General features: G+C 43.8%; 1 protein-coding gene across 2 annotated transcripts in view; it reads left to right on the plus strand.

Moving 5' to 3' along the window:
* LOC310701364 (netrin-4-like) overlaps positions 1–21,255 on the plus strand; it is a 56,569-nt gene extending 35,314 nt beyond the window's left edge. Inside the window, exons 4-11 of one of the 2 annotated variants that reach the window (XM_083492133.1) lie at positions 1,753–1,879; positions 3,333–3,521; positions 9,967–10,180; positions 10,491–10,627; positions 11,342–11,410; positions 12,426–12,596; positions 17,947–18,121; positions 18,241–21,255. In XM_083492133.1, the coding sequence (XP_083348259.1) occupies positions 1,753–1,879; positions 3,333–3,521; positions 9,967–10,180; positions 10,491–10,627; positions 11,342–11,410; positions 12,426–12,596; positions 17,947–18,083 (1,044 nt within the window). In that variant the 3' untranslated portion in view covers positions 18,084–18,121; positions 18,241–21,255. Of the gene's footprint in view, positions 1–1,752; positions 1,880–3,332; positions 3,522–9,966; positions 10,181–10,490; positions 10,628–11,341; positions 11,411–12,425; positions 12,597–17,946 lie in introns of both variants that reach the window. The other variant, XM_083492132.1, reaches the window with a different exon arrangement.
* The last annotated feature ends 2,176 nt before the right edge of the window (positions 21,256–23,431 follow it).

The following is a 23,431-nucleotide window of genomic DNA, read 5'->3' on the forward strand; positions in this document are numbered from 1 at the left end:
TTCTTTCTCCCTTCTCAAATTAAAAGCAGGTTTGGGGTTTTGAACACAGGCATTCTTCTACGAATCCCTAGAGGCTTCCTGTACAATGTACTCTGTCCCTTCCATCCTCCCCTGAGGCTGACTGCAGCCAAGTGCAGAGAGGGAGAGAAATGCATACCCCGAAGTCTCTGCTCAGTCTTCCGTGAGGAGGCAGCAAACTGCTCTGGGCACAGAAAATCTGCCAGCTGGCTCTAGAGGAGCAGTGGCATCAGCCATGTAGCCTGTGTCCTCATATCTGATCTGAAGGGATTAGGAAAGAGGGAGAGAAGGGGGGCGGATTGCTGTAGGGAGCAAGCTGGTGAAGGGTAGCAGAGAGGAGCGTAGAGGAGATGTATCTATAAATTTAATTTTTTAAGAATACGTCTCACCAGTTTCTCACCTGCAACAACATGTATAGGCCTTGCAGCAGATGAAACACAATTGCCCCCCCCCTTTAAACACCATAGAGAACTGCCAGTGGCATTAGTAGCAAGATTAAAGGGATTTAGATTAGATTCATGCCTCAGTCAGAACTGAAATCTCAGGCTCCACTTTTGTATATAATATGCAGTGAGGCAGAAGCATGGCTGCACGGCTGCAACATTTGGTACCCCAACCCCATGTGCAAGAGAGGGCGGTGGAAGGATTTTAGGGGTGCAGGGGGGGTGTTTGATGACTGGAAAATTGAACTCAGTGGGGCCCATTCAGTTCAATTTTCATTCATCTCACAACCAATACAGAGAGGGGTGACTGGGAGACCTCTTCCATATTTTAAAAATCACATTTGAAAACAAAAGAGAGAAAGACATTTGAAAATGTGAGGGAAAAGGAAAATAAAGTGAACTAAACCACAGAGCCTAGGGCTTGCCAATCAGAAGGTCAGCGGTTCAAATCCCCGTGGCGGGGTGAGCTCCCGTTGCTCGGTCCCTGCTCTTGCAGTTTGAAAGCACGTCAAAATGCAAGTAGATAAGTAGGTGGGAAGGTAAACGGCATTTCCGTGTGCTGCTCTGGTTCACCAGAAGCGGCTTAGTCATGTTGGCCACATGACCTGGAAGCTGTATGCCAGTAAAGCAAGATGAGCGCTGCAACCCCAGAGTCATCCACAACTGGACCTAACGGTCAGGGGTCCCTTTACCTTTTAGGCTTTCTGCAATGAAAACAAATGGCACTTGAAGCAATTTCTCTCCCTTTGCAACGCCCACTAAATAATTATTTTAGGCTGTCAGTGCTTGTGTGTCCTGCTAAAACCCACGTAGGCTTGGTCTCAAAGAGGTGGCCAGGTGAGAGCTAGTGACACACTTCTGCATTAAAGCATTAGGTGCAGATTCACATGTTTGCAGATTTTTTCAGACCCTCAAGGTTTCATTTCTTCTCAGAAGGAAGAATAGGTGCACATTTCTTTCAGCATGTCACCTGTAAGCCTGTAGCTAGGCCTTCTCCAGTAGGACCAGATCAGGCTGTTTCAAGATATTGCCACTGCCATCCATCTTGGAACTGCTGGAAGACGCTGTGGCCAATGGGGCCTGGAGCTTTGGGCTTGGGAAAGGGGCAGGAGTCGCCGTCGTCCCTCTGCCCCTTCCAAATTTTGGACGTCCAAGTGGAGAGGGTTCCAATGAGCAGCCCTTTGGGATGCAATGAATGCGTGTTCTTCCACCAAAAAAGACCTTTTAGCTAGTGCATTTTAGCGCTTTATCATTTTCTGAATGTGTGTGTTGTTGTTGCTTTCTTTGACAGGTCCATGGGAAGTGCATGTGCAGACATAACACTGCAGGACAGCATTGTGAGAGGTGCGCGCCATTGTACAATGACCAGCCATGGGAGCCAGGCGATGGAAAAACGGGGACACCAAATGAATGCAGAAGTATGTGGGTATGGCGAAGAGAGGGTAGAGATGAAGGGTTGCAATGTAATCCATCTTTCCACCCAGCAGCAAAGCCCAATAACAGCCAATTCATGGAGTTGGGATTTACGATGCTCTAGCGACAGATGGGGAACGGGATTGCCAAGCAACTGCCTGAAACTCCTTTCAGTCTCTCTCTATATGTGTGTGTGGATGTGTGAGCAAATGTGGTTGGCCTATGTGATATATTGTAAAATAGGGTACAAAGAGCAAAGCTCTGGTTTTCAAAGAGATTTTGCCCTAGCATTGCCTACTAGAGTTTTGGCCTACGATGAGAGTAGGGGAAAATATATAGATTTTTAAAAGTCCATCTGTTTCTCAGCAGGTACCATTGTAGATTTATTTATCTATTATTATTTATTGGATTTATATACCGCCCTATACCCGCAGGTCTCAGGTCGGTTCACATAATTTAGAGGCTTTCTAGTTTTATTTCATTTCGTCAAAAGAGTAGTACTTCATTTCAAGGTGCTTTTAAAAATGGTAAAGGTCCTACCATCGTTCCTCAGAAAATAATATATTCAGAATGGGCATGTTAGTTGAAATAGTGGTTGAAAAGAATACATTGGATAAAGCAAAACTCCAGTTACAGTGAGGTTTTTAAAATCAGAGTTAAAGAGGCTCAACTCTAGAGGTTTAAGGTTTCCATAATCAAAATTCTAACCTCTAGGGATCCTTTCGCCTTAAAACTATGGCACAGTTAGTGGCCTAGATAGAGATGTGTCTATCATTGCCCAATTTTACTTTTATTGGCCTAATGTACAAGTCACTCTTCCAAAAAAAGTTTCTGGTTTAAACTAGTTGAGGTGGAGTGGGGTGGGGTATTTGAGGGACGAGGACTGAACATCACAGATACTTCAGGCTAGATGCAGCCCCAGAGACAATATTTACATCCCTTTTATCAGAATGGGGTGGGGTGGGTGAAGCTCTTCTCATGTTTTACGTCTTATATACTAATAAAAGGCAACAAACTTTATGTGGAATCAGTTTTGCAAATATGATTACAATAAGTGCTTGGTTATCAGCACAAAAGAGGTAGGTTTATCACTTAAATTACTCAGTCTCTGCCCTACCCCTGCAAATCCTGCCTTTTCTTAACTCATACTGATTGAGGGAAATGCAAAAGGAATAATTTATTTGTTTGTTTCATAAAACTCGTATAGTGCTTAGTTGTAAAATAACAGCAACAATAACCCTCAAAGCGGCTGACCAGAAAACACCACTTACGTCACTGGATTTTCTTTACACATCTTCCCAGCGTTTCCTTGCTCTTAACTAAAATGTTAGGACTAAATAAATCCATGCGAGGGAAAACCCCACATTTAAGTTCTATTCACTTGTACTACAGTGTGAGTAAGAATCATGTTGCTCCTTCTTCTTTTCCCTCTCCCCCTCACCCCTGGGCTCTGGACAGAGTGTCGCTGTCACAGTCATGCTGAGAGCTGCCATTTTGACCTGAGCGTCTGGTTGGCATCAGGAAAGCAGAGTGGAGGTGTCTGTGACAACTGCAAGCACAACACAGAGGGCTACCGGTGTCAAAGGTGCAAGCCTGGTTTTTACAGAGACAAAGGGAAACCCATGTCTTCGCCGGAGATTTGCAAACGTAAGTGGGGATGGGTGGGTCTGCCAATTTGGATTTCACTTCTTCTTTCCACCATAAATTTATTTCTTCACATTTCTGCAGCAGGCTGCAGTGCTGTTGCTTTTAAAGTCATGAAAGTTCATTGGCATTATAATGTGAATTTCTACGATGATGATGATGATGATGATGATGATAATTTATTCCCCGCCCATGTGACTGGGTTGCCCCAGCCACTATGGGTGGCTTCCAACATAGTATAAAAGCACAACTAGCCATCAAATATTAAAAACTTCCCAATACATGGCTGCCTTCAGATGTCTTCAAAAGGTTGTGCAGTTCTTTATCTCATTGACATCTGATGGGAGGGTGTTCCACAGGGTGGGCACCACTACCAAGAAGGCCCTCTCCCTGGTTCCCTGTGCCTTCACTTCTCACAATGATGGAACCACCAGAAGGCCCTCAGAGCTGAACCTCAGTATCCAGGCTGAACAATGGGGTGGAGATGCTCCTTCAGGTATACAGGGCCCGAAGTACACATTTTTGTATGCACTTTGTGTGACAAATACACACCTTTCTGCAAACAATTTCCCCTAAGGTTATGTGTTTTGTATGTTATTTCCCAAACACAATATTTTACTGTATTTTTGGTTTCTATGGAAGCCGCCCAGAGTGGCTGGGGAGGCCCAGCCAGATGGGCGGGGTATAAATATATTATTATTATTATTATTATTATTATTATTATTATTATTATTATTATTATTATTATTTTATGTACCCTTTTCTCAAACATATGCATTTTAATACACATTATTTTGTTGGGAAACTGAATTGCAAAATTCAGAGAAGAGCAAATTTGGAATGATAACTGCATTTCTGCTTGCATATTCATTTGAGAAATGTGAATTAGATATTAAAAAGAAAACTGGACTGAATTTCTTCCCCATTGTTAAATGTAAGTCATCAGCACACTTGTTTTAGTCATATTTATATATAATAAAGTAACTGATTGATTCAAAACTACCAGTGAATTTGACGGGGGGAGGGGAGTTTCAGCATGTACAAACTGGTAGAGCCTATCTCAAAGCGCCATCGCTGTATGCCTGCCCTTCTCCAGGGTCAAGCTCTGGTATAAAAAAAGGTTCTGCCCATTTGTAGGAGAAACCAGCAGTACATGCTGATCAGGGATGCCATTGTGACATGTGAAATGTTCCCCTAGTCACTGGGACAGCTTTGCACGCTAATACATTTCCTTTCAAAAAATGGAAGTGGAAGCAAACAAACTGATGAATGCTTTGGGATTCACGCAGCACCTGAAAAAAGAAGAAAATTCTGAATTTCAGTGCAGGGCAAGACAGTCTGCTGGGCCACTGTATGATTCACTAGGAAGCACATCTGTCATTTGAAGTACAATGTCAGTCTACTCTTTTAGTATTCCTGTATCTGTCTCTACCCTACTGCCTTGCTTCTGGTCTTCTGCTGCTACTTTGGTAGACCTGATCCAGGTTTCCTTTGAACTCTTACGTTTCTTGCGCTGTAATTTCCGCAGGCCCCTGGTATTGCTTGAATGGCCCTGTTCACAACACATCCTCTGTTTCTGCTCTTTTGTGTTTGCCTCTTCTGAAATGTTAGTGCTGGCTCAGCCTCCGTCCCCCTCCCTGCCCTGTTCACCAACTTTTAACCTTTTGTGAAAGCACAAGGAACGAGGAGCTGCCGAGCTAACCTATTGGTGTACCTGACCATATTGCATGACACCCAGTGACTTCTCCTGTAGCTCCTTTCTCTTAACTCTTGAGAAATCTTAGGGAAAGTAAGCTTTGTAAAGCCACCCTACCACAAGATTAGATTTCAAACCTCATAGCAGTTGAAAGATTTGTGCCCGAGTACCAAAGTGGGGTAAATGTTTAAGTTAAAGAGCAGAAGGGGAGCAAAACCATTATTTCCTAAGGAATCAACTACAAAGCAGCCAACTTGAATGAAACTGAAGCTCAGTTTTCCAAATGGCTTTTGATCTAATATGGCTGCCTTAGCTCTAAGACAAATCTTCTCGCAAATATTTTCTTCAGCATTCACTTCTGGGAATACTGATGTTTCAATGCTTTCCAGATATCCTCTGAATATTTTCTGAATATTCAGGGAAAATCACAAACAGTATTTGATATCCAATGGGATTTGATTTCAGTATTCGATCATTAACATTATGTGATAGTCAGCAAGTCTAGTAAAATTATTTGGTAATATTTGATTTGATAGCTGGTATGCATTGATGGTTTGTTCTTTATAGTATTTGGTGGCTGACAGACAAGTTTTTTTTAAAAAAAACACACGTAATTTTATTAATCTAGATTTCCAAGATAGCCTATAAAAGAGAACCATAAAACAGATCAAAAACATCAGAAACAAAAGCAGTTATTGAGCCACATTTTAGACATTTTTTTTTAAAAAAGATTGCTCAAGATTTTAACTGACATGCAAGTCTTTGACATGTGCATTAGTATTTAGTACAGTCATACCTTGGTTTTCAAACAGCTTAGTTCTCAAATGTTTTGGCTCCCGAACACCGTAAACCTGGAAGTGAGTATTCCGGTTTGCGAACTATTTTTGGAAGCCAAACATCCAACGGGGCTTCCACGGTTTCTGTACTTTGATTTTCAAACGTTTTGGAAGTCGAACTGATTTCCAGAATGGATTCCATTCGACTTCCATAGTACAACTGTATTTGATTACTTCCAATATGTCACAGTTTGCCACCTGCCAAAATCAAAACAGACAAGATGCAAACAAGTCTGAAGTACCTGACTCGTGAAGTAAAATTTGAGATGCGATTTTTGAATTCTTACTTGAAATTTCACGTAGTAGTAGTAGTAGTAGTAGTAGTAGTAGTAATAATAATAATAATAATAATAATAATAATAATAATAATAATTTATCATTTATACCTTGCCCATCTGGCTGAGTTTCCCCAACCACTCTGGGCGGCAGGTTGAGTTTGGCAATATTTGAAAATATGTCAGATTCAAATTATTCCTTACAGTTTTCCAACAAGTTCTGCTCCCTGTTCGCGCATTCTGTGGAAAAAGTCTCTTCTGTCACATATCAAGCATGCAGAGCCTACGTATAGCGAGTTTTTACAAACAAAGGTTCTTTCACAAGTTGTGCTGAACGTGTATGTGGGGGGAGAGCTCCTGGTTGCCATCCTGTGCCCCCTTTCTATGTGTGTTGACTGTGTACAATTCTACTCAGTCACAGCCAATGGAGCTGCACAGGTGAGGTGGCAGTGCCAGATAGTGAGAGGTGGAGGGGCAAGGCATCAGAAGTTTGGCACAGTGTGGGCACAGCACAGACACAGTGGCAGGAACATTGGGTTGTCTCCCCCATAACGCCCACACTGTGCCAAGCTCATTTTGCCCTGCCCTTCCACCTCTCAGTAAGAGGCTTTGCCACACCATGGTCAGCGACAGGAGAGCAACACAGCATTACCAGCTACTCCTGGTGCTACTAAGTGGGCATTAATCAGCCTTCATCCTACCTCACAATTCCGATTTGTACCACACCCTGTCCTGCTGACCTTCAGCAAAAGACCGGAGGGTTTGTGATCTACCAGTAACTCATACCCTCAGCTTATTTTGGCTGAGAAATGCCATGTTAAATATCCACCGGCTTACAAAATAAAAATAATTTTAAAAATGCTGCGGATACCAAAGAGGAAAATAACAAATTTGTCACAGCAGATTGCACAGATGTTTGTGGGATGAGCAATGGAGTTCTCAGCCCCATTGTGAGAAAGGAAGAAATGCTTTGGGGAAGGGAGAGAGGGAACGGAAACTGCCATTGTCTCTCCCGTGGGCACTGGGTTGGAGAAGGAAAGGCCGAGGGGGAAAGCTGAATGAAATACCCCATTAATCCCTTCGTGAAAAGCTTGCTTTAAGAGTGTTCTTCCATCCAGAGCAAAGTCCCTCTGTTAAGCTGAAAAAGGCCCTCAGGCTCCTGAGAAGAAAAGCGAAGAGGACTTTCTGCTCAGAAGGAATCTCTCAGCATTAGTCACAATAATCGAACACATTCTCTCTTAATCACCAGTAAGAGGAAAAATGTGTTGTATAACAGTCTGAATGCTCTGGTGCTAGCCAAATCCTCCTCCACAGAGTTCTCATTGGTAGGGATGCACAGACATTCCTGCAAAAGGAATTGAAAGGAAATAAACCAGCCCAAACAGCAAACACATAAACATGCCTTCCCCTTCCTGTCACCTCTGTTCATCCCTGAACTTTCTTCAACTCTTTTGGTATTTTGCTGGGTGGAAGGACAGACATACACATTAGGGCAGATGGGGCATTGCCAGCTCACCTTACTTGCAGCCAGTCAGCAAGTGGCTGGGCACACAGCTTTGGTTTCTGTAAGGTCTACAACTGACGACACAGGAATGCATGATCAGATTTCCTGACTTTTTTGTTTTAGCAGTGAAACAGGGCTCCAATTTTTATTAGAGCAGGCATAGGCAAACTTGGCCCTCCAGATGTTTTGGGACTATAATTCACACCATCCCTGACCACTGGTCCTGTTAGCTAGGGATCATGGGAGTTGTAGTCCCAAAATATCTGGAGGACCGAGTTTGCCTATGTCTGTATTAGAGCAACACTAGTGAGGGACAGGGGGCTTAATTTAGAGCCGGCCCTACTGTTAGACAAAGTGAAGCAGCCACTGAAGAGTGGTAAATGCGGAGGGGTGTCGTGCCTGGCCGGCCTGCTGCCCTCTGGTGTGGTGGAGGACTCTGCCCCACTGTCAATATCAAAGTAAGAACCAGCTGCAAGTTAGGTTGGCTTTTGTACATGGAATGGGAGTGACCACATCTTGCCTTTTATCTCAGTCAGCAAAATGTCTTGGGCTGGCCCTGGCTTAACCCTCTCCCACATTCCATTTCCCATTCTAAATAATGTCCACCAAGCTGCTACTAGTCCTTATGGCGGGAGGGGCTAAACATAGGACTGATTCAGGAGCATGTGTTATTTCCTGTGGAAGGCGGACACTTCATTGGGGGAAACAGCATGGGGAAATGGAGCAAAAGGTCCTCTCCCCTTGAAAACCACACATGGGGGGGGGAGAGAAATATCTGGAGATCCAATCACAGATCTCCCATTCCATGTGAATTATGGCCTTCAAGTTGCAATTCTGCTAACCAGGGATTTGCTTAATTTCCACTAACACCTTCAATAGGATTGAAGCCACTTAAGTGCATTCAGGGTACCAGCCAAGGCATGTCACTTTCTGGTTCACTGTGTTTTTTTTATATTCTGTTGGAAGCCACCCAAAGTGGCTGGGGCAGCCTAGTCACATGGGCGGGATATAAGTAGTAAATCATCATCATCTGAAAATGCATCATTTGAAAATTGATTGTGTAGGAGCAAGAAATACAGAAAGAAGAAGGACACCCACACCCAATCTGACTGGCTTGACACAAATAATCCTGAATTGCCATTCCACATATGGCTAAGTGTACTAGGTGGATGAAAGCCATTTTCTTTTGTTGTAGCATAGATAGGAAAACTGGATCAAACAGCATTAAACATGTCAGAAGTGTGTTCATTCCTCTACCCTTGGAGTCCATGTGTCAAACATTTCATTAATGCCAAAGTCCAAATTTGGGCGAACCATTCCATCAACAAGTCTCCAGTGTTTGGCGATAATTAATTTAGCCGCCACAATTAGGTATATACAGGCAGTGACTGTTGTACACGTGTCCAATTGATGCTTGAGCATGCGCACGCTCATTTCCACGGACCCAGAAGTGGCTGGAAAAGGGGGTGTAATGGGGAAGGGGCATAATGGGGATAGCTTATGCATGGTCCACCGATGCAGGTGGTGGCCAGGAATGCAACCTGGAGCTAGGTTTTTACTTAACACTGTTACAGATCGAGAATCAAAAAGAAAAAGAAGAGCAAGTTTAAGGTCAGATGAAAGTTTCCGATCAGTTATGCATTCCGTTTCTTGGAACACTTTCTGCCAAAACAAAGTAGCTTTGGGATAGGACTACCACATATGCAAGAAGAAACCAGGGGCCCTTGCACCCTCTCCAGACTCTAACATCCTACAAAGTTGTGATGGCTATAAATACCAGTCCTGAGTAAGCTTAATCATATTTTCTTTTACCTTGGCTGAAACTGACTTGAGGGGGTCCAGATTGCTTGCCAGCCTTAAATATGGGTCCACCAACATCGCCCCTCACAACATGTTTTTTCATTTCATAATTAAAACCTGGTAGGGTTTGAGAAAGAACTTTGCAAAGCTTAAGAATAAGGCCTGGGTCTAATGTCTCTTGGTTATAAATCGGTGAGTCAAAAGAAGTTAAAGGGCAAGCAGTCTATTCCGAGAATGTTGTGTTTATGCATCTGACATAAAGCCCTTGCAGAGATTCTGTCCCTGCAGGTGACTGTCGGCTAATCTTCTCCATTCCACACTGCGCTTTCCCATTCAGCTTGCTCCTGCCACCTCATGGGCTCAGTGAACACGACTTTCAACCAGAGCTGGAAATGCCACCCAAAGACAGGATTCTGCTTCTGCAAACCAGGCGTTGCAGGCCCCAAATGCGACCGGTGCCTCTTGGGCTATTGGGGATTTGGAGAGAATGGCTGCCAGCCTTGTGACTGTGCCAGAGACTGTGACAAGCACACTGGAGAATGCCTCAACAAGTAAGCAAACTCCTTATCACAAACTGATAATGTGCAGAATCCCTAGGCTGGTTCAGTCCTTGCTCAGGATTAGGATATTTTTGCCTAATTGAAGGATACAGAAAATATCATTGCATCTTTCTGCACAGAAATCACTAACGATTGGTTCTTAGAAATGTTCCTTGCTTGACTTTGCTTATCAAAACCCTGGCGCTAGCATTACCTCTCTGTCACTGAGTAGTAAGTGAATGAAGCAGAGGCTACCTTATGACTATCACATCCCGGGATCTAAGTGCCATTTCCATTTGTTCTGTTGTCCTCTTCTTCCCAGTTACGACAACCAGGCTTTTTTCAATATTCCCATTGGTGGAAGAATCCCTGACCTTATTCAAACACCAGCCAATGAAACTGAAGATGAGTGGCAGTGGAATGACCACGAACAAGGGTTTTCTGCACTAAGACATCCAGGTATGGATTTATATCGTTGCATGAAATGGACAGATGCCAGTTATTACTTTTACAATTGAGTGGAGCGTTTTAGATTTACAGAGTATTTGTCATAAGTTATTGTAGTGACTGAAGGGTACTTGAGTCTGATCTCTGACTTTCTTTTTATTTAGCATATATATTAATTGTGTGATAATTTCCATGCAGAGTGTTTTGCTTCCTACTTAGAAAGCTTAGCTAGATAGGGTGGTGTTTCACTTTTGCCATTTAAGCATCATACTTGCAAATAAATGATTTCTCTTTAAAACCTATTTTAATAAGACATACTCACCTTCTTGGGCAAGGTTCTTGGACCAAATCTAGGCATTCTTGGAGGAAATTGATTTTCTGGTTCAATTTCAATCGGGGTTTAGGCCTGGTTTTTGGCACAGAAACTGCTTTGGTGGCCCTATGTGATGGGCCTCTGTCATGGCCTTTTAAACTCTGTGTGTAGTATGTATTTTTGTCCTTTTATATTCTAAACGGCCCTGTGATCCTTACTTAAAGGGTGGTATAGAAATTTAATAAATAGATAATAAAATAATAAACAATAGCAACAAAACATTCCGATATTTGAAAGCGTATGTGCATGTGTACATGAAAATAACTTGATTTCTCTCTTTGCCAAACTCACCCAACCCCACTTTCTTAATGTGACCCTCCTCCTTCAACACTGGCCTGCGATTCCCTGGCTAGAAAAGTGTGTCTGCAAAGAAAGGATACTAGGAAGCGTCACCAATTTCTGCCAGATGAAATATGCTTACGGTAAGTGAGTAAAATACCTTCCCCCATTTAAATAGTGGGAACCAAATGAAGCCCCAGAACATCTTTCCTGCTGCTCTTCATCTTTCAAAACTCCAAAGTCTGTAGCAGAGAAGCCTAACGTCTGCACAAAGTAAACTCGGATACTTAATGCTCCCATAAAAAGAACAATTATAGATGATGCTCATCTTACACTTATTTTACTTACACAATTGCATAAATAAATGGAGAGCGGCAGAATGCCAACTTGAATAAAATATTGGAGGAGGCCAGGTAGGCCCTGCTCTGCATAATTGATCACAACACACACACACTTGAATGGCACTGCCCATCATTTTTCAGGGGGCAGCCCCCTCAAATATTTTTTGGGGGGGCAAAGGGACCTCAGCCCCTAGGAGTTGGCTCATCGAAAGCGGAGTAAACTCACTTTCTATTTATTTTCCTCCCACCCAGCCAGAGCTGCGTTCACAGGCTTACCTGGCTTTGTGAAGATGGTGTAGGAGTTCTGGGATACCGCCAGACCCTCTGTGCCTCCTTCCCAGAGCTGGAAAGGAGGTGGGAGAGCTGTAGGACCCTGCCGCAGCCCTTCTACGCCCTTCCAAAAGCTGGGCAAGCAGCCCTCTGCCTTGCTGGGTGGAGGTGGTTCTGGACGTTCCTGGCTTCAGGCATCATTGTTTTCATGCTTGGGACCCTGGAATGAAGCCCTCGCATAAGATGTGTGTTGCCTGTATGAGATTGAATTTCTATAACTCTGTTTGTCTAGATATTATGTTATGGGTTGGCATTTGTGTTTTATGTTGTGATCATTTGATACAGCTATAATTAGCAAGATATGTAGTTTCTCTCTAAGACAAACTATACAAATTCTATGACAGCTCTCTGAAGGCAGCCTGCTAATGCGTGTGTGTATTAATTAAGATGTGCTATAGCCACGTCTTCATTTTCTGCCAACCAACACAGCAAAATAAATTGCCCAGTGTGTAAAATTAATTGTGTTTCCTTTTGTGCTCTTTGGCAGTAATAAAAGCAAAGATCCTCTCCGCTCATGACAAAGGAACCCATGCAGAAGTCATTGTGAAGGTCAAGAAGGTTCTGAAATCGGGAAGAGTGAAAATCACGAGGAGTAACAGAAGCATCTATCCTGAGTCTTGGACCAACAGAGGGTGCACATGCCCAATTCTTAATCCTGGTAAATACTCTGTATTTATCCCTGGCATGTCCATGTAGGACAGGAATTGTCTCCAGCCTGAAACCCTGGAGAGCTGCTGCTAGTCAGTGTTGGCAGTTATGAGTTAGATGGAGCAACTCTTTTCCTCAGAAAATGGGCATGGCAGTGCCAACCCACCCTCAGTGCTTCATGCCCCAAAAGCACTTTAGTGATCTTGTGTGGGTTGCCCTGTCACCACAGAGTTCCCACCTGTTCCACATTAGGTCAGTGTGTAAAGGTGAAGGTACCCCTGCTCGTACGGGCCAGTCTTGACAGACTCTGGGGTTGTGCGCTCATCTCACTCTATAGGCCGGGAGCCAGCGCTGTTCGCAGACACTTCCGGGTCACGTGGCCAGCGTGACGAAGCTGCTCTGGCGAGCCAGAGCCGCACACGGAAACGCCATTTACCTTCCCGCTAGTAAGCGGTCCCTATTTATCTACTTGCACCCGGGGGTGCTTTCGAACTGCTAGGTTGGCAGGCACTGGGACCAAGCAACGGGAGCGCACCCTGCCGCAGGGATTCGAACCGCTGACCATGCGATCGGCAAGTCCTAGGCTCTGTGGTTTAACCCACAGCGCCAGCCGCGTCCCTTAGGTCAGTGTGAGATAATGGTAAAAAGAAGGGACCATATCCAGACAATGTATTATTTGCTTCAGGTGGTTGGTTCTGTGACATAATCACCGCTGAAGACCTGCAATTTGCATTGAAGGAAAAGCTCCCATTGGAATAAGTGGGAGGTTTTTCCCTCTATGCAAATAGCCAGTGTGGGGACTGCAGAGGGGGCAAAGAGTTAAAACTCTCCTATGCCACATGCCAGGGCTCTGCTGTAGATCAGGCGTGGTCCCAAGCCTGTAATTTACTTTTGAGAAGCCAGTCACAGAATTACTAAATACTGTACATGATGGGCGCTTCGTTTGTTTTGGCCCTTAGTGCCAGAGTCTCTTGCATTATTCCTTCCAGTTTCATCGCTGTGCTTTGTAATTTGATGCACACTGCCACATAGGTGCTGTTGTCCTTTAAACGAGAGCCTGGGAATATGCTTTGGATTGTTTCTTCCATTTAAAGTCCAAGTAATTAGAGAAGGAACTAGTTTACTTCTGGGCTTCATCAGATTAGGATGAGCAAATATGTACTTCTGAAGGTCGCAGCAGTCTTGCCCCCATCCCTTGATAAATTATATTGTGCTTCTTTATTGTGACTAAATTAAACACACATCCACATTGACTGAAAGGAAGTGTTTTGTCTAAAATGTAGGGTTTATAACCTAATCACTCACCATGATTAACATGAGAAGACTTTCCCATCAAACGCCTAGAATACCACCACTGTTTTGATTTCCCATTTTCTTTCTGCCCCATAAACTGAGGCTGGAGACAAACAATAGCTTTCTTGAAAGAACTGACAGCAATTTGAAAGAGGGTTTGCTGCTTAGGGTGTATAAATGTACCCTGTTTTCATTTATGGCAAGGAGGAGTTTCAGGGTTTTGTACCATTTAAAAACCTGTGGACCAGTTAGATCTGAGTTGACCTGGGACAAAAGGAATGAAGGGAAGATTCCTTAAAATGGTTGGTTGGTTTCCAGCCTAACAGTAAAGTGGTCAACTTTCATATCCTGCCAATTTATTTATTTATTTTATTAGATTTATATACCACCCTTCATCTAAGGACCACAGAATGGTTTATAAAAGCTCTTCCTTTATACACCTATGGGGTAGACAGTGATCATATTCCTCTCCCTCCCATTGAAATCTTCACTTAGGAGAAATTCAAACTGAAATGATGATGCAGAAATGTAGAGAATAAACTCAAGGTTGGAAAAACAAGAAAGTGAGAGACACTGAAATTGACCTATTTCTCCACCCCTACTTCCAGACAACCAGTTTATTGAGCTTTCATCCTTATCCGTTTGCACAAATTCTGCAGGTCAGATGTCACCTGCTATTCAATGAACCTCCCTTCTGATTTGTTTTCAGGGAAGTGAGATGATGCTGTGCCCAGCAAATGTTACCCCACGCTTTATAATGCATTTTTGTAACACTTTCCTTATTGCGAAAAACCCCAGGTTTTAGAAGAAGTGAGTCTGCTGCAGAAGATTCCCAAATCAAATTTAATTGTGCAACCTGAATTTGTCAATATGTGCTTAAACCCCACCTGAAAATAATGACAGTCTGGAAGTGCCAAGTCAGGGGTGCCAACTTGAATGAAATACAGTGGTGCCCCGCAAGACGAAATTAATTCGTTCCGCAAGTTTTGTCGTCTAGCGAATTTTTCGTCTTGCGAATCACGAAATCCCATAGGAATGCATTGAAAATCAATTAATGCGTTCCTATGGTCAAAAAAAGTCCAAACAAAGCCAAATTTGGTACAACAACAGTTTATTAACTGCTCTTTAAAGTCACACATACTGTAAAGAGCAGTTCAAAAATTGAAGGGAAAATAAATTAACTTTATAAACATGACAGAAAAACATTTAAAAATCAACAAAGTGCACAGTACATTTTCTAAGACTCTGGGGGACCACTCGAAGAAGGCTCCTCTTCCACTCTTTGCTTCTTGCTCAAGAACCTGTTCATAGTCTGCTGCTTCATCCGCCTTTTCAGCACCTCCCTGAAAGGCGACATGACCCTCGTATCAAAAATGTTCCCAACGTCATGTGCCACGTGCTTCTCAGGGTGGTGCTGCTCTGCAAAAGTCTGCACCTCCTTCCACTTCAGGCAAATGTCCCTCAGTTTTTCGGAGGACAGCCGTTCCTCAGTTGCTTCCTCCTCTTCCAGTGAGGCCTGCTCCTGCGCAGCCTCTGCCTGCAGTTCGACCAGCTCCACGGTGGTCAGCTCGTCGTCGTGCTCCTCCACCAGCTCGCAGACGTGGGGATGCTGACACAAAGTCAGCTGCGATTTAAAGCAACAGTAGAAAAAAGGCGGAAAATCCCGGTGCACTCTGACTGGCTCCTCAGATCTGTGTAAACTAATAAAAATATAGTTTGACTTTTCTCACTTGTTTAGCTACTTGTCCATCTAACAACTATATGGATCTGTCATGATGATATCCAAACATAACTATTGCATCTGTGAAATAAAGATCCATTTATTTATTTAACAAACTTCAATGACTTCGGAGGGTGGTAGATCACTGCCAGTTTTTGATACTGGATTGTAGATCACAGCCTACTCAAAGTTGGACATGCCTGGACTAGATGACCCTCAGAGCCCCTTCAAATTATGCAATTCTGATTCTATGAGTGGAGTAGAGTTTTTGAAACAGCATCTGTTGGAGGTCCTCTAGTTCTTTATTTTGTGTGAGGAGCAGGGGACTGTCACGACCCCCATCCAGCTGTAGAATTCTATGACTGAGCAGGGAATTGAGCACAAGCCCCAATCCAGCACTATCCTCAATGCCACACTTTAAAGCCCTAAACGGCCTCGGTCCTGTATACCTGAAGAAGCGTCTCCACCCCCATCGTTCAGCCTGGACACTGAGATCCAGCGCTGAAGGCCTTCTGGCGGTTCCCTCGCTGCGAGAAGTGAGGTTACAGGGAACCAGGCAGAGGGCCTTCTCGGTAGTGGCGCCCACCCTGTGGAACACCCTCTCAGCAGATGTCAAGGAAATAAGCAGCTATCCTATTTTTAAAAGACATCTGAAGGCAACCCTGTTTAGGGAAGTTTTTAATATTTAATGCTGTATTGTTTTTAACACTCGATTGGGAGCCGCCAGAGTGGCTGGGGAAACTCAGCCAGATGGGCGGGGTATAAATATATTGTTGTTGTTGTTGTTGTTGTTGTTGTTGTTGTTGTTGTTGTTGTTGTTGTTGGCATGTGGACTAGTTTAATGCACATGCATACAAGCAGCAGAACAGATAATAATTTGCAAGTCCAGTTTTGACTATATTTGCATTCCCTTTCTTCCTGAATGTCCACAGAGTGTCCCTTCCTGTCCCTTTTTGTTTTGTTTTGAGCAAGGGGAAGGGCGTCTTTGGGAAAAGACAAGGAAATAATCCACACTCGCCCCTGCTAGTCCCGTCTGGCACTGCATTCAGCAGGAGTTTCTGCTGTGCGCAGCAGTCTGGCTCCCTGCCCAACCATCTCTGTGCCATTGTACAGCATGTTCTTCCCTAGCTGGTGACAGGAAGTCCATATCTAATCTCATGGCATTAGAGTATAATCATAAAAACTTCATTTATGGTGTGGTGCAGTGCAATTGCAGTGTGGGTTTATTTTTAAGTAAAAATAACAACAACAACAACAACAACAACTGCCTTTGTCACCGACAGAGATATATAGCACCTTGAAAAAGAAACTGCCACCTTTCCCCTGCTCCCTAAATGTAAAGTCTGATTGGGAAGCCATCAGTTGGCATTGTTTTAACTGCGCAATATATTACTAGAGAAGGCAGTCCTTTGGTCCATTTAGCTCAATACTGTTGACACAGCTTGGCAGTGGCTCTCCAGGGTTTCTGGCAGGGGACATTAAATGTAAGAAACACAAACAGTATAATTGCATTTTAGCTTGAAATTTAGGTAATTTCAGTGACTGCTCACGAAGCTGTGTTAATGATGCACGAGCACCCTTACATTGGTAAGTGAATTAAGGCCTGCAGTGGGATTATGCCCTGTTAATCTCAGGTCAATCTACCATGTAAATGCAGTGTAAAAATATCACGTACAGTAAGTTTTCCTTATATTATTTTTGGAACCTGTAAAGACTTGGGAGCCGTGGCGTCGTTTTCCTTAATATAATTAAGACTCTTTCTTATAACTAGTTACCTGTAATAAATTGCATTTCATGAAATGTTTTGGCCATTATGTTTATTAAGTTTTGCAGGTGGTGACGGGCTCGTCTTTGATGAGGGTAAATAAGACTGGTTCCCCAATTCATTTGAAGAGGTCTCTGCTGTTGTGGGTTATAGCTAGTAGCAGAAATGGGGGAGAATGGGTTATTACTGCTTTTCAGGGCCAAATGAGGGTCACATACCCCATACTAAGTGATTATGGCACTAGCCAGCCCAGCCATCATGTCCAGGCCGTGTTGGTGGGGCATCTGTTATGATTGTCAAAGATCCCTCTGCCTAGCTGACAATCAGGCAAATCTATTGCTTGCAGTAGGGATGCACTGACCACCCTTTTGCCTTTATTGTGAGATTACTGAGCAGCCTTCAAGGAGAAATGATCTCTGTGCTAGCATCATTTCTCAAAGCAGGGATATGATCCTGTGTGCTTAGTACTCTTCGCAGCGGAGAGGGGTCATTTTGGTTGGTTTTTTAAATTAATGTGAAATCCGCTGGTGGATTTAGAATTTACTCTTTTTCTAACACCTTGCTGTTCTTTTTCCAAACCAGGTGTAGACTATCTGATAGCAGGACAGGAAGACACACGGACTAACAAACTTCTCGTGAACATGAACAGCCTGGTGAAGCCCTGGAAAGCTCACTGGGGGAAACTAGTCGCAGACATGCTTCGAACTGGATGCAAATAATACCTTCTTTCAAAGCAAAAGCCACAGACTTTGCATATGTTAGTAATATTGCAGTGAAAGGCCTAAGTAGTTCTCTTGTTGTCTATCAGAACATTCCTAAGGGGAATTTAAAAACAGAATCTCTCTCTCCCCACCCCCGTCATATTTTGTGTTTTAGGGAGGCATCTTGTGCCTTGAGTTCTTTCTTCCAAGAATCAAAGGACAACGACAAAGGACAACGACAAACAATCCCAGCCCACACAGACTTGGAAACCTCAACCCTTAACTTTGTTTGCCTAGGAATCACAGCTTATAGCTTGCCCACATCATTTATCCAGAGCTAAACCCCACCCACCCCAGCCAGTGTCAAGATTACAAAATGCATCCCACGTTGATGCTTTCAAGTCCCATCCTGATACTACTAATGCATAAACTTACAGCTGCTTCACTAAAGCATTTGTTTCAGGGTGGGTGGGTTGCTTTTTTGAAGCAGCCATAAAGGATGAGCAAACAACTTTGTCGAGCTTTGGAGCGACAACATGCTCAACGGTTGGCCTGTCACATGACTCCCGCTTTATTCGGCAATCTTTTCAGCTCACTAAGCAAGCTACAGTTAGAATAACATACGCAGCCTTTGGGGGTCCTTAAAGAGTGTGTACGTGCGCCCTCAGCATTTGCACCGGGATGGAAAGATTCTGTAGATTTATGTTGTCTGTGTCCGAACTTTGCCACCAGAGAAGCAAACAGGCAGAGCCTGTGAGATGGTAGAAGAGGCTGAACGCCTTCCCAGGACTTAGCCCCTTGGGGGATTCTGTGAAGTGTGTGCACTGCGTACAGGGAGGGGGGCATGGCTGGGGTCTGATCCTGCAGGCAGGAGTCTCAATGGACTTCACCTCCATTCTTTCACAGAGCTTCTGGGGGAAGTGGTAGGTGGGGAGAGTTGGATTAGAGATTACAAGGACTGATGAGTGGAGAGTTGGATTAATATCATTTGCCTTCTCTGGGGCTGTTCTCTCAATACGTGCACCAAATCAACAATAGTTCTGGCTTTAACTTTGAGCCCACCTGCTCTCATCAAAGGTCTTCTCCCAGCTTGCCCTCCCCCCGGCATCCATTGCACCACGCTAAGAAGGGCTTGTGCAGCACCGATGATTCCTTTGTGAGGGAAGAATGCAGCACCGGCCCACAGTTTCTGCATGCAAGTAGTGAAAGAAGTCCTGGAAGTTGATTTGGTTTGGCGTTGGTAGATTCACCAAACCACCGCAGAAGAGGTTGCAGGGCCGCTAGTGAGACATACATTCAAGGAAACATCGGCTACCTCTGGGAACAGCCATGTGGTTATTCTGACCTGCTCTTTCCAAGACAATATTTGAGTCTCAAGTGCTGTCCTGCTAATATTTCATGTAAAAACTGTTGGGGTTATAGCTGCCAGCAACCACTTGCCTGCGGCAATTACGTTCCGTTTAAGAGCAGGGCTTCTCAAAGAGCTCTCTTCTCTAATATGAAACAAAGATGGTCAACTAGTGCTGCTGGTATTCTCTATTTTCTGTTGGTTGGTTCAAAGACAATGGCACCATGAAAATGCTTAAGTGTTGGCCTTTAAGAAACACAACACCTTGTCTTATTGATCTTGCCTTGTTTTACTGATTTAGCTGTGATTCCTGCAGTGCAGAGGATTGGACTACAACTCTACAATTCTGATTCTACAATTCCTGAAGAGCTGAAGCACTTGTGGGCAGGCACAGAACACTCATGTAACTGCATCTTGCATCACCTGCAAGGTTGGCAAGTAGCATTCCATGTCCTGGCTAGTCAAGGCACACAGAAATCTGCAAAGATACAAAGGCTACCTTTGCTTGCTACACGGAATCATGGTTTAGCATGTGTGTGTGTCTCACAGGCTCATACTCATACTCTTTCCCCTCCTCTTCCTGCACAGCTGGCAGATTGAAAGCTTCTGCTTCTGACTAACAACAGTTTACTGTGCCATCTGTGGCTCATCATGACTATGTTAAGTTTAAACAAGCCCGCTGCAGTTAACTATGGTTTGAACTTGCCTTGTTTGAAACTAACAAGAGCTCATGCCAGTCCAAATGAAAAAGCAAACCATGGGCTAAGCAAAAGCTTTCAAACTACTCCTGGCCCATGAGATGAGAGGGGACATAGGCTTATTTCACTGCAGCCCTGTCCTGCTTGCTCATGTCACTCTAAACCATGTGTAAAGTGCAGCTTTCACCAGACCTGCCACCCCTCGAATCAGGTAGCCAGATACAGCTAACAGGACATGTTTGTCCATTGGAAGAGGCTCAAGATGCTTACAAATGCAAGAATCCAGACTTGCTGCAGTTACTTTCTTCTGCAGCTTGAGAGCTCCTCATCACCCCCACGGCTGACATCTTACCGAAGGACACACTAGTTGTGCTTTCCCCTCTGTATCTACTTTTTAGTTTGCAATTCACTGCGTGCACATTTATTCCTTTTAAAAAACAAGAAGTTTTTAACATCTTGCAAAACCGCTCAGGCCCATCAGTTCTCTATACAGCTAGCTTCTGTTGCAATATGCCAAACCTTTTTGCCTGAGGTCAGTCTTGCAGAGAAATTGCTAAGTCCATACACAAAAAGTGAGTGTACCTCCATGAGCTTGAAATGGTGTCTACAGAAGCCACACCTGGAACATGAAACTTGGGTCACACAGGGCAGTCTATTGAAAAGATATTACAAGGCAAGGAGACTTGCATTCCTTAGCGTTTACAAAGATGTAATATTGACCAGACTGGCTTAACTGAAGGCTTCCATTTGAAGTCAGGCATCCATTAGGGACACATTTTCATCAATTGAAATGGGAGAATAGAAGATGCGTTGCTCAGATATTACTTGTCCTAAAGATTGTGAAGTTTGTTTTGAATGCCACTCAGCTGCAAGAGAAATGGAACTCTAACTTCACTTAAACACGTGGAAAGGTTATCTGTAGGTTATGGGAAACACTGTCCGATGTGAAAAAATGCTCGTACTTAACCACAGGCCAAGGCCTTCTACGTACAATTGTTCTTTTATTTAGACTCCGGTATGCATTTCAGGTAATCTATGAGTAGAAGCCATTACTTCTAGTTGCTCACAGTTTTCATTAAAAGTGCTAAAGTCAAACTGGATACAGTATTGTAAACTACATTTATATTATATTGTCTAAATGTAACACTGACTCCTTCATATTTTGTTATGACAAGAAGCATTCAGTGATGTAAAGAGGCTAGCTAAATATTGCTATAGCTCATCCATATAAAAAATGGATTAACGTAGATCTGCTTTTGTACCTGCAGTTTTGTGGGTACCAAAAAAAAGGTGCATGGGCAAATAATACTTCGGCTCAAAATCCCTTGACTTACATGGAGTGGCAAAAATTAGTTTATTAACTGGACAGGAGAAATGATGGCAGAAGGATTGGGGGGGAGAAAAGGTTATGTTCTTAGAGCAGCCTTTCTTACTCTTGGGTTCCCAGGTGTTTTTGAACTATAACTCCCATCATCCCTAGCTAGCAGGTCCAGTAGTCAGGGATGATGGGAGTTGTAGTCCAACAACATCTGGGGACCCATAGTTGAGAAAGGCTGTTCTGGAATTCGGATAACCAATGGGGACCCCCTCCATGTGCTCTTGGACTATAACTCCCATCCTTGGCCACTGGCTAAGCCTCTTGGGGCTGATGGGAGCTGGAGTCCAACAACAGCTGGAGGGCGCCACCTTGGTGATCCCTGTTTTAAGAGGCAAGAACCAGAGAGGAATGAGGGTCTTAATGGAATGCCCTAAACTGGGCAATTTCACAACAGGCCCATGCACCACATTTTTGGACTTCTATTCGCTTTATAAAAGCAAACTTGCAATATGCATATTGTTTCACGTGCTTGTGAACTAGAATTATGCCGATTTCTGTTTTCGCAGCACAGAACGGGAAACAGAAAGTACATAGTCCGGACATGTTTGCAACTGCTCTGTTGGTTACACATGCCCCACCAAAATAAATACTGGTATTTACTAAATGCTGAAAATGAAGTTCTGAAAGGTAAATACTGTACCTTAAAAATAAGCCATTACTGAAGAATCCTCTTCCTTCTCACTCCTCCCTGCTCATGCTAGACAGGTTCTAAAATGGGGGCCAATATCTTCATATGTAAATCTGTGGCTGCCTTGAGGCCTTACAGGAGCAACAAGAGAGCCATTTCCTACGGTGGCCCTTAGGTCCTATGGCAGGCATGGGCAAACTCGGACCTCCAGATGTTTTGGGACTACAATTCCCATCATCCTTGACCACTGGACCTGTTAGCTAGGGATCATGGGAGCTGTAGCCCCAAAACATCTGGAGGGCCAAGTTTGCCTATGCCTGTCCTACAGTGTTCAAAGGCTGGCAGGACTGTTGTGGGATGGCCACACAAAGAAGCATCTCCCAGTCTCTTGTGAAAGGCACATTAACACCCAGATTCTGTAAACACTGTTATAAATCATTTTCAAAATGTGAAAGAAAGAAAAAAGGCATGAGAAAGGAGACGAGAAAATACAAAGGCTGGCAATTTGTTTGCCTTAATACCCAGCCAGCTGAGTTTCCTTTTCAGAAATGACAGGTCCAGGTAAACCCCACTCTTAACAAGTGCCCTATATTTTATCTGATCACTCAAGGCTCCATCTCTTTGGGCCAACGGCTTAGGCGCCAAGCTTTTATCACTTCTGCACTTTTGGCACCTGTTTTGTTGCCTACTCTGTATGCAGACTGAGAGGCCTTTTCATGCTCTTTTTCTCTTTAAAAAAAAAAAGAGTAGAATGCACTTTCGAAATGCCTGCTATCCATCCCAGGAGTGAACTGCTGACAGAGAGCTGGTACTTCCACTCCACTTCGTTAAATGAAAAGTGAATGATAGAAATCAGGCGGCACTTAAGAGAAGAGGCAGCAAGGAGAGCCACTTGCAACACATTTAACAGTCTGGTGTCTGCGCAGAGGATAATATGCTGCTAAAGTGACAATTGGTAACACTTGGAAGCTCATTAACACCACTGTAAACATACACCAACTTGGCCGGCTTTGAAAGAGGTTTAGACAAATCCATGGAAGACAAGGTTATCGTCGGCTACTAGGCAGCTTAGCCATGTTCTACCTCCACTGGCAAGAGGCATTATGCCTCTGAATGCCAGTTGCTGGAAATCGTCAATGCAGAGAGTGCTGTTGTGCTCCTGCCCAGCTTTCAGGTCTCCCATAGGCATCTGGTTGGCCTCTGTGATGAGAGGACGCTGGACTAGATGGGCCCTTGGCCTGATCCAGAAGGTTCATCAAGTGTTCGCATATTAAGTTCTTACTGTACCAGCAAGCACCAAGGTACAGCAATTGT

This window comes from Podarcis liolepis (genome assembly GCF_965112155.1).
Source record: "Podarcis liolepis genome assembly, chromosome: 2".
NCBI lineage: Eukaryota > Metazoa > Chordata > Lepidosauria > Squamata > Lacertidae > Podarcis > Podarcis liolepis.